This window comes from Carassius auratus, chromosome 8 (genome assembly GCF_003368295.1).
Source record: "Carassius auratus strain Wakin chromosome 8, ASM336829v1, whole genome shotgun sequence".
Classification (NCBI taxonomy): domain Eukaryota; kingdom Metazoa; phylum Chordata; class Actinopteri; order Cypriniformes; family Cyprinidae; genus Carassius; species Carassius auratus.
In genome coordinates this window covers 11,028,091-11,040,158 of record NC_039250.1, presented here as the reverse complement: position 1 = coordinate 11,040,158, position 12,068 = coordinate 11,028,091, and the positions used below count along the sequence as shown (strand labels likewise).

General features: G+C 36.2%; 1 protein-coding gene across 1 annotated transcript; it reads right to left on the bottom strand.

Annotated features, from left to right (window-relative positions):
* Positions 1-7,090: 7,090 nt before the first annotated feature.
* On the bottom strand, positions 7,091-11,776 carry LOC113106733 (opsin-5-like). The gene is made up of 6 exons (XM_026268768.1): positions 11,689-11,776; positions 10,869-11,031; positions 10,146-10,273; positions 8,979-9,117; positions 8,695-8,890; positions 7,091-7,591 (listed from the first exon to the last, which is right to left on the bottom strand). Exons 1-6 carry the CDS (start codon positions 11,774-11,776, stop codon positions 7,091-7,093), a joined length of 1,215 nt encoding a protein of 404 aa, XP_026124553.1.
* Positions 11,777-12,068: the final 292 nt, after the last annotated feature.

Genomic DNA, 12,068 nt, shown 5'->3' with positions numbered 1-12,068 from the left:
ACAATAATCTCACCGCAGAAGTGTATTGTTTCTAGTTTTTTAATAAATAGCAATTTGGGAAATTACGTCATTTGTTTGTCATTGATATATTCAGGACCGAAGAAGTGAACTTTGTGGACCCAGTCCAAAGATTAGGCTGTCAAATAATCAATTTCATAGGCAAATCAGCATGCTTGCGTATTTATTTATGTATACCGAAAGTAAACTGACCTCATTTATTATATCTCGTGACTAAATGTTGACAATGAAGTATCTAATAGGAATGAGAAACTTTTTTCTTTCGTGTTCTTGGTAGACCCACACGGAAGCTATGCCTGCATAAACCTCAGGAGATTTCCACTGAATTTATACAAAACACTTGTCATTCATTAAGTCATTCATCATCACCTCTTGCATATTTATTCATTAATTTATTTATGTTTTATATTAAATGATTCATATTTCTGCTAATTTGACCATGATTTATTAATAGATGTACTAGCTTGAGCTGTATAGCACATTTTACTATAAAATTATTTCATATAGGCATCTGAATATTCATCAGATCTTTCTTTAAAATAAGTGCTGAAAACACCTAGGAGATTCTGTTTGTGTGATGTGTGAAACACATTCAGGTATTAAAGATAAACATAATTTATTTTTATTTTCTTATTTTTCACATAAGCGTGAAATTGTGTTAATGTGAGCACAGGCCTGTGTGCTGAAATATCAGCATAAGATCTGAAGCCATCAGCTGAGTGACTAAAGGGTGATTCATGAAACAGGAAGCCACACACACACACACACACAAACACACACACACACGGACTTACACACTTTGTCTCTATCTGAGACATCCCCTCTAGTTAGAGGAGGGGCTGCACTCACTACCTGCGTTCTGTCCTTATATGGAGAAAGAAAGAAATGTAGGATTTCACAGCTGAAGAAAGGAGTGTTTAGTTCATCACACCTCTCTGAGGAGCTAATGTGATCTGGCATGCTGTAATACCAGCACACACTGAAAATATTTCCTTTGTGTTGTGTGCATGGTGAAAAAATAAAACTGTCTGCATTAAAAGGGCCAGGCTATCCATGGTTCCAGATGGCTGCTTTATAAACACACTTTTTTCCCAGAGAAGATTCAGATACAATTATGAGAGCCATAATACACTAGGGACTCCTCTTACTACTCTCTGTGATGGCCTTTTGCCTGGAGGAAATGTGAACTGTAATCATTCTTGCTTTCTCTACTTTTGTGGGATATATCTGGGTCAGACAAAATAAGCAAGCTGAAGAGAGTAACACAAACATAATGGAATCTCCTCATGTCTCTTTCCATCATTCATCTCATTTCGTCACCCTGTTGTGTTTTTAAGTATCGCATTTGCTTTCCTTCTCAGACCAATGTGTATAAACAATCAAACATTTTATAAAAGAAGATAAACTAAAAAAGATTAAGAGAAGCATGAAGTCACTTGTCAGTGATGCAAATCCCAAATCCTTTTGTGCCTAAAAATCAAAAAAGGTCATGGTAATTTCTGAGACTCTCATTAGAAAGTCACGTCATTTTTTTTACTATGACCTAGAAAAACAATTTCACAGTATATATATATATATATATATATATATATATATATATATATATATATATATATATATATATATATATATATATAAGCTACTGAGGAGTGTGTGTGTCGATGTGTGTTTTAGACAGATTGTATAGCCCTCAGCTATGTAGAACTAGCAGTAAATGAGCATCATGCTAGTCAATGCGAGCTGCTTGAATCTGGTCCTTGGATAGATGTCCAATCTCATAACGAAGCATTTTCTTTGTGTGAGAATAGAAACAGGAAACCATGCAGAGAAAGAAAGAGTTACTTTTTGTATAAAAAGGGAAATATAGGCAATTATCCAACACAAATATGTATTGTTATAAAGAATTTTATATTATTACATTTAAGTAGCGCAGATTATGTCAAATCTCTTAGTCAAAATATCTATACTTTAAATGTAAAATATATGTATACATTTTTAAATGTATTGCCTGAATGATACAACAAACAAAACTTTTCTAGCATTACAAAATGTGCCAGACTGCATTTCATGGCAACATAAAAAAATAGCATTCTCAGCATTTCCAAAATTGGTGCTATGGCGGTCTTATCAGTTTTTATTAGGCCAAGTTAATATTATGATGGTGCGTGAATTTTTTAAAAACAAAATTATAATGGGTATGTATGGGTGATTTATAATAAACACTGTAATATTACAAAAATATATTACACATAAACAATATTGAATAAGACATAAATGACCATTTTTATGAAATATTATAACATTAAAACTGACTAAATCAGCAAATTAAGTTAAGACTCATGCCAGTTTTACAGTTCTGTTGCTCTTTCTATTCAATCTCCTTCTTCAACACCCTTAAAAATAAAGGTGCTTTAAAAGGTTCTTCACAGCAATGCCATAGAAGAACCATTTTTTGGTTCCACAAAGAGCTATTCAGTTTCTTTAAAGACCCGTCTTACCTTTTATAATCTGAAGAAGTAGAAAGGTTCTTCTGTTGCTAAAGGTTCTTTATGGAACCATTTATGCAAAAAGGTTCTTCTATGGCATAGTGAAGAACCTTTATTTTTCAGAGTGAAAGCCAGTTCATGCTCTTTCATTCATCATCTCCTGCCAGGTCTTTGTTTGCCCCACTGAGGCCATTATAAGTGCACACAGACATACCCACTTAGAAGGCAATAGGAAATTTAGATTTGGAGTCTCTAAAAAAACAACTTCAAGGGAACATAAACAGAGGTTTAGGCACTATTTACAGCAGTGGGTTAACGAGTTTTAAAACACATTAGGCAAAAAAACAAATTAGCTGGTGCAGCTGGGGTTGTAAAATCCATTAATGACACAGTGTGATGTTTGGCTATAAAACTTCTGGCAGTCAAGTGTGTGGTGGATGGCATTAGTGCAGGCCTGGAGTCAAACGCATACATGCACATACACACTAAAAAGAGGATAATGCCAGTACTAGTCCCAAAGGAGAATACACTGACAGATCTGTGAGTACGGTACAATGAGGATCAGCTGTTTTATGAATTATTCATGAAAACAAGCCCAGTGAGACTACTGATTCAAGCTGCTGCCAGTAAAGTGAGAAAATGAGCCACTTTCTGATGAAACTCACTTTACTCATTCAGAAACAGGACTGAACAGAACTGGGACCTGTACCATGAAGCTGGTTTAGCTGGCTAGCCAGGTAAGTTTCAGTTTAGTTTGCACCAATCCTGGGTTTTAAGTACCATGAAAGTGGCTTGGCTTTTAGTGATGTTCATCAACATAGTAACTAAGGCTCCACAGCTAACCTACTCCAGGGCAGGTTATGTTCTGGTTTAGAGAGAGCAAACTGAAAATTGACCAATCAGCTTCAAGCAAAGTGACACATGTCTGACGCAATAAAGCCACTTCCCCAGTTTCTCTTATTCCAAATTAAAGGACGCTAATAAAAACATTTTTAAAGCTAAAATTGTCTGATTTTCACACAAGCTTTATTAGTTCAATAGTAATTATTAAGATTTTATTTTTAATTAATACAAACATAGATCATATGCAATATAAATAAGTTTTAGAATCAATAGCTTTAAACATGATCATATATATTATGTTTTTTTTTAAGTTTCTCTCTTTCATGGATAGATAATTTCATCTTGTAAACGTGTTTAAATTCTTCATATTGTTCAATCTTTTAATCTTTGGTAGTGAATAGCTCTGACTCTCTCATGAGAAGTGAATCACAGTTTCAAGACATTTGATTGGCTGTTCATTACTGATGTCACACTTTCATGTGCACATGCTCCATTAACTCAGGATCAAGCCTGAGTTGACACAGAAAGTTGATGATCAGCTTCATGGTACCAACAAAGCAAGATTGGACTGGTTTGGTTTTGTCAACTCAAAACTAATCCTGTAACCCTGAGTTTGTTCAGCCACCATCATGGTACAGGCCCTTGGTCTGACAGCTGTCTGTGTGAGTTTCAAAACACCAGTACAACAGAATTTAACTACAGTAATAGGAATAGCAGTAAAGTTTATTACTATATTGTCAAAAATTTATAAAAAATTCAGTGCATTCAGTGCATCTCTATGGAAAAAACTAATTTTTGATTGGTCAATCATGAAAACCATTAGACCACTGTATATCAGTATGCTCATCCTGTATAAATAAAACCGCAGCTACTTCATTTATCACACACACTGTGGATTCACGTTCTGTGGTTGTTCCTTACAAACGCAGCTGTGGTACCATCTTGCGCATTATTTATCGACTATAATAGTGAAAATAATCGCGCAGGTCCTAGCCTAAGTATTAGTGAAGCAAATATTGCTGGTCTTGTTGATGATTGTTTTGCACTGTTTGCACATGGCATTTTATTTTTTGTGGAAACTTTAAGGTAGTAGGTAATATACCGGTAAAAATCATTAAAAATATGAATAATAGTAATAATAACTTAAAAATATTAATACATCCTCCTGGACTATATGTTATCTCTTACTCCAGGGTTCCCCAAATTGGGGTTTGTGAATTGATGAACATCTGATAATGAATGAAATCATAGAAAAATAAAAACTGAATTAATTATTTACAAATAAAAACATACATCTAAATAAAACTCACTTAGATACTTGACTTGATCACCTTCATGTCAAGTGACCATTAACTGAAATCCGAAAAATGAGAACTGTGAACAAATGTCATGAATTATTGAAATATTAACCTAAAATATTAGGAGTTACGGCTATGTCCAGAGGGTTAGCTGATGTTTAAGAATGCCTTACTCTGCATGTGTGTTCCCTGCAGATCAAATCCCTGACCTTTCCAGCTGAGCTACAGGAATGGCAAGTTCAGTTCATTTGTTTGTTAGAACAATAATCTCAATTATAAGAATACTTGAATGACCTGATTTACAAGAAGACACAACCGTCTTCTTCCACATCTGAAACCAATACCTCATTAAAGCTGAATAACATTAGACTGGCTTTGAGACAAGTCAAGGACAGATGCTGGGTGGACCACGACTGCATCTGTTCAGTGTGAGGTAAGGCAGATAGAAAGAGAGGGCAAGAAACATCTGCTCAGCCAAACTGAAGGGAAGGTGAGATCATTGTATATCTGAATGTAGTTCTGAGATTCTTTGAATTTGGCTCGGAGAGCTTTATAAGGGGTTAGATTCATTTATATAGGGTATAAATGAATCTAAACCTCGGACAGAAATGCACTGACACATAATTGGACAGAACTGATTAGGTCTCATGATGTGCCTTGATAAACATTTAGTTTATCCAAGTTAATTTATTGTATTGCTAGAATACTCTGTCATGTTGTAAATCATTTGGATAAAAATGGATTATGTATTGATCCTGAGTCAGTCCTTACTAAGCTAATTTACAGAAAGACATAAACTCAGATGAATGAACAGCACACACAGAAAGACAGCACCAACTGCAATGTAAACAAGTTAAACAGGGCAACGCCTAAGCAGAAGGACAATGCAGCATCATTTTATTTATGCACCCAGTATTTTTCCCAATTAAAACTGATTACACCTAAATAATTGATTAGTATTTTTATTATGTATACACACACACACACACACACATATATATATATATTCACATGAGACTTATTAGTGGTGTATTAAAGCTGGACTCACTTTCATTCTCCCCACTGAAACCTTCAGATAAAGTGTAGTTGAATTTTGATCAGTTTCCAGAACTTGTCAACACAAAAGAAATGCCCTGAAAACCCTCTCGGTTGGTATTAAAAGCCTCTGTTTTAGATATCGACTCTCACATCCCTCCAAGCAATGGTTCAGTGAGTGTTGGATTGAGCACAGCGCACTGCTGTGAAGTGCTAGTGTGATTGTATCTATTGAGTTGCTTCTCTCTCAGTCAAGGCCTGAGGAGGGAGCTAATTGAACAATAGAGTTAACAGCTGCCAGTGAAGGGAATAGTTTAGCCTGGGTAAATCAATAGTTATTTTCTTCATAACATATCTCCAAGTCAAACATCTAACTGTAGTTTAAGTCAGATTTTGGATTGTTTTCATGAACAGTTCTTTTTGATTTAAAAATAAAAACCTGCCCTGTCTTTTTCTGCATGCTTTCTTTGAATTGGGGGTGCCTCAAGGCTATTTCACTGAATTTCCTGATCTCTTTTTCCTGCCTCTCTCTGTTTTTGAGAGTGTAGTGACCCATATAGGTAGACGTTGCTCATTACACCATGCTTGCAGGCTACAGGGTGCATCCAATCAACCTCACCAACCACTGCAAATTTACTGCAATTTCCATTTAGATGAAGTACTTTTGTGTACACATTAATGAATCCATGTGCAATAGGAATGGGAGCCGTTTAGCTGAGAACAAACAATACTAAGTTTGTAGTTTGCTTTGCTATTGCACTGTTAGTCTGTGTTACTATTACATGGACATTGATAATACTGGCTTTGTGTAATTTTATCAAAGCTTTGGCAATGTAAACCCACCCAATCTTTTCAGTTGTAATACACCTGTTCAGCCAGCAGATGACAATCTTTATTTATTAAGTGAACTGACCTTGCTTATCTCATTGCAGGCCATGTATGAAACTAAAACACAGTTGGTGAGGTTGAACTTCAATTGTTTTTCGAAATCAGTATCTCACTGGTCTTTATTTCACGTCATTTATTTAAATAAATTCACCACATATCATATTTTGTTGATTTTGAGTCTGGTTAAAACAAATGAAGGCTGTTGACACAGAATACATTATGCATTTAATGCATGTTAGAAAACAATCAAAAAGCATGATGCTCCGTGTGAACTGCCAACCCCTGCGTTAAGGAAATATGCTTTTAAAATTTTAAAAGGAAGTGGATTTGGTTCAGTAAACATTGGTGAAATCAGCAGGAAGTTCTGAGGATCAATAAGAACAACAAAGAGATTTTCTGATTCCTTCTCCTCAGCTTCCTTTGCCCTTGTGTTTGGGCACCTAAGGACATCTGTGATTCTTACAAGGTTTATCATCCTTTCCCTCCTTACATTTTATGCATTCTTTCTTTATTGAGTATTTCTCATAGGAGGTCATTTTGCATTCTGTCAGTCAGTTGTGTCACTGGAATTTCACTCTGAACGGTGCCCTCCAGAATACGCGCAGTTCTCTGAGGACTTATTTGCTGAAGACGTGGCTCTGCTTCTACAGAGACATGACATGCCCCATAACTCTCTGCATGTCCACTGGAAAAGGGTGTGGAGGTGCTGGCATCCTTATTGTTGCACTGCTGAAAGTTCTGTACCTGCCGATCCTTTACTCCTGCTGTGGGACTGGCTTTACTATGGCTCAAACAAATCCTGTGGCGGATGGTTTGGGTATCCTTACTCAGTGATTTGCGAAAGTTGGGTTTGAAGAGGAGATAAACCATAGGGTTGTAAATGGTGGAAGATTTGGCCAGGATGGCTGCCAGCGCAAAGGCGGTGGGTGGGACCTGCTCATTGGCACTGAACGCAGCCCACATGGCAACAATGGCATACGGGCTCCAAGCCGTAAGGAAGCCAATACACACAGCCACTGACAGCTAAAAAAAAACACACCACTCTTAGTTGTCATGCAATTAGATGAAATTATTTGTTTTTAAATGTTTTGAGATCATATTTTGACCTCTGTAACCTATATTCTCACACACATACACATTTCTTCAGGAAGAATGCATTAAACTGATAAAAAGTGACAGTGCTAAAATTTTCTTACTCAGTATTTTTGTCTTGTTTTCCAGTACAAATATCTTAACATTCTTTAAACAAGATTCATTTACTTGAGAAGTAGAATGACTTAAGATATTAAGTCTTGTTTTATGAAAAATTGTTAACTGAGTTTACACTTAAAACAAGAAAAAACTAAATAATTCAAGGGGCAAAACAAGTATGTTTTTCTTATCCCCTGGAAGATTTTTTTTCTACACATTGATTTAAGATTATTTAGATTATTTAGATATATGTAATGGAAAACAAGATAAGAGTAAGAACTTACTTAGTTTCATACTAAGTACTAAAGACTTACTTTTTTTTTTTTTTCTGAAAAGACATTTGATGTCATTAACATTTATGTTACATTTATTATGTTACAAATAGACAGTTCTATTTAAAAAACAAATGCTGATCCTTTGAATGTTCTATTATGAAAGAATAGTCCTAGAAAAAAAAATATATATATATATATATATACAGGTATATATGCTTATATTATGTGTGTCTGTTGATTGCCAAATGTTTGTAAATGTATGCAATACAGCATACAAATATGTTTAGAGGGGACATTTGAGTGCCTCAGTAATCAACATTGAGCACCATCATATTCAACAGTGCAGTTACACAAGGGCACAATACACCAGGACAGCCAAAGGTACAGCCAGCCCTTGTCCAGAGGACAGAGGATGGGTAATCAGCATTACATTTTGAGGGACATTAGGTACATACTCAGCAACAGCATCACGTCCGTACTGTCTGCGCCACAGGGCAATAAAATGTGGTATATTTGCGCAGCGTGATAGTGTGGACATCATGAGTTTTTGTACACTTTTATGTCCCAGAGGTTCATTTGTATTAAAAGCAACAGTTTTTTTGCTATCTAAAGGTCACTGTAAACACAAAAAACAACAATGAACTCATGAAGCTTACTTACCTTGACAATAAGAGCGTGTGCATTGGACACTTTGGTTTGTGGTGAGATGTGCTGTTGAACGGCTTGGCTAGATGCCCTCACTGTCAGTAGGATGAAGGTGTAAGAGAGGATGATGATGGTACAGGGAATAACATAACAAAAGATAAAGAGACTGATGATGTAAGACATGGCAAGGGCATCGTGGGATGGAATGTACCTTGGAACACAGAATGTAGAAAAAGCATGACTGCAGAATCTGTTTGCGTACATGTCACATATTAATGCTAAAATGTTTGTGGTCATACCAGTTTATGCAGCAGGCGGTTCCGTACGGTTCTGGTCCAAAACTGCCCCAGCGGGCTAAAGGTCCCACAGCAAAGACAGAGGCGTAACACCAAACCCCAACCACCATCACACAAGCATGGCTGGATGAGAATTTGTTACCTGTGGAAACAAGGACTGCATGAATAAATATTTTTACAAGAAAATGATCAGACTGGTCATGTTGACTAATTGGTCTGCCTGCATGATTCTCCTGACACAGGTCGGGACAGTTGGAATTATTTTAATTTCATATCCCACAGAGACAGAAGGAAGAAATGACCTGGTGTTTCAAGCTCCAGCAACCCCTTAAATGTGTGTTCATTATCTGTGTGTTCTTTCCTTCTTTGGTTCATTTTCCACCACTCTGTCTCTCCTATTTTATCTAATTTTCTCTATATGTTCTGTTTTGTTCCAAGTGTTCTCTCGTATCTTTTTCATCTGTGTCTCTTTTTATTTGTTTTAAACACTGATTCTTGCGTATTTAAGCCTGAGGGTCTATTAATTTCACAGTGAACTGAATGTGACAGTTTTCAGAATCTTCCGACAGAACCCGGCGCAAGCACTGTCCACTGTCCACTAGCACGAGTCCACCGTATGAGACGAGACTTGACCCCAAAAAACTCACATTCATGAGAACAGTATCGTTTATGTTAATTGTTAATATTTGAATCTAGGAGAAGCCTAGAAATGCGTATATACCATTCCAATGCCTAGAGAATTAGATGCAGAAACCAAACTGAACATTCACCAAGCTAAAAGAGTTAATCAGAAGTAGGTCTGTAACTTTATTCAGAGTTGCAACGTTGTTTAAAGTGAATTCAAATTCACTGAAGATATAAAATTAAAGAAAAGACATTTGTTTTACTGACTTTTACCTCAGTGAAACACTTTATCTGGATGTCTTAAGAGTTCTCGGGGGAGGGGGTTGTCTTAAGAACTTCTTAAAATGTTGTATATGTAAAATATTTCTCACATAAATCAACAAAACAGTGACAAAATCACAGTGTTTATTCATGTTATTTGGCAGACTCATCTTATCTTAATAACATGCTTATATTTAAAATAGAACATAGGAAACAGTAGGCTAACACTTTGTAATGGTTTGTAAAATAATTGTTTGGTTAAAGGGTATCAAAAGAGTTTCATACCGTAATTTGGGACGCAGACTTTGAGACAGCATACTGAAGACAAAGCAGTCAGGTTTGTTAGGCTGCATAAGCCAAATAAAACCCCGCACACAGCATAGCACAGACATGCTACCTCCCCAAACAACCATCTACAGAAAAAAAAGAGAAATCAACTTACTGTTTTTGCCGAACTCTGAAACACCCCTTTTCTTTATTTTTTTACATAAGAACCATGATACTTTACTGAAAAATAGATCAAAGAGTATCAGGCATTTGTTGGGAGAATAAGAGAGTGGTGAAGCTTTGAAATTGTTGCATGCTAAGCTAGCTTTATCACAAGCTACAAAGATTAGCTAACTACATTAACACTAAAGTAGCTATATCTTTTTATATAAATATGTTTTTTAATTCTTTAATTCCAGCATTTATCAAAAATGGAACTTTGAGACATGACTAATAAACCTAGAAAATACTCAGTTATAAAGTGCACACTGAAAACATAATTGCTGAATAACAGTGCAACACTTTTGAACCTTTGTTTTTGAACGAAATGTTTCACTAAAATGAATCAGACCTCTCAACCCTAAAATGTGAAATAGGGGTAGAGCGCACTTATATATTAACACTTTTACAAAAGTAATTTCTGATATTTACAGAAACATAATTTGTAATATTGTGAAGTCTCTCAATCTCTCTTTATTCTCTGTCTATTACAGTGAGGAACAGTATGAAACAGGATCTCACCTGTGTGCTAGAGCAGATGGGATGGCCAGAGGAAACAGAGACAGGGTCATCCCTAGATCACTCACAGACAAGTTCACAATGAAAAACTCTGCTGGCTTCAAAGATGACCTCTTACGGTAGGCTACAAACAACAGTATGCCATTTCCCAGGAGCGACAAGACACCTGGGTGAGCAAAGGAGATCTTTTCATATTTTCATCAAAGTAGCTACTGAATTTGTAAAGCTGTATTGAAAATGTGCCCCTGACAGTGTGACATCTCCATGCCATAGCTGACAAACCTGTCACATGAAGACACCATTTGATCCTAGAGCTTGGAAATGCTAAGTACACCCTGCTATGGTGTCTCAAGCAGTCTAAAATATCAATTATCCTTATTTCTTTTAACAGACTGATGTTGGATCAATCCATGAGCTTCAATAATCTATGCAATTTGTCTGCTGCATTAGAGGCATAATTAAAGTTCTCACTTCTAAAGAAACGTTAATATAGTAAGCAGACCAGAACAATCACACACATACATACCAAGTGGTCTCAAGAAAAAAAAAGCCCCATTCTCTTAATTATATCTGTGGCCATATCAGGGAAATAGATTATAGAAGATAAATTTGATCATCCTCATTCCTCAGGACAGTTTGACCACAAGCAGGGCAAGCAGCAGAAGGAGGTTAATTACAGGTGAACAGTTTCACCTCTGAATTATTCATAAAGAATAAAGGCATGCAAAGTCATTGGGGTGTTGAGTGTTGTCCTGCTCTGAATAAACCACATTTGAAGATAAAGAAGAGATGCAGCAGAATGTTACTGCAGTTGTGGACTCACAGAACACTGAATAAATTGATCCCATGAGGATGTCATGCTGTCGGGAGATTGTGGATACAAACAGGGCAGTTTTTGACACATTGCCCATCTGTGGGGGAGAAATAGAATGTGTCAGATAGAGTTTCAAACAGAACTTCAAATGCATCTCTGAATGTTCTCAGATGCATTGGCTTTACATTGTGAACTTGTATGACTTTTTTTCTTGCGCGCAACACGAAAGGAGCTATTATATACCAGAATATCCATGTCTTTAGCAAAAATGTTTTCACTGTCCTACTCAAGCTTTGAAAAGGTCTGAGCTACAAACATTTTAAAGAGTTTGCTACTGAAAGTTCCCCTGAGATGTTTCACATTCTAATTCATGTTTTTTACTGGAATCG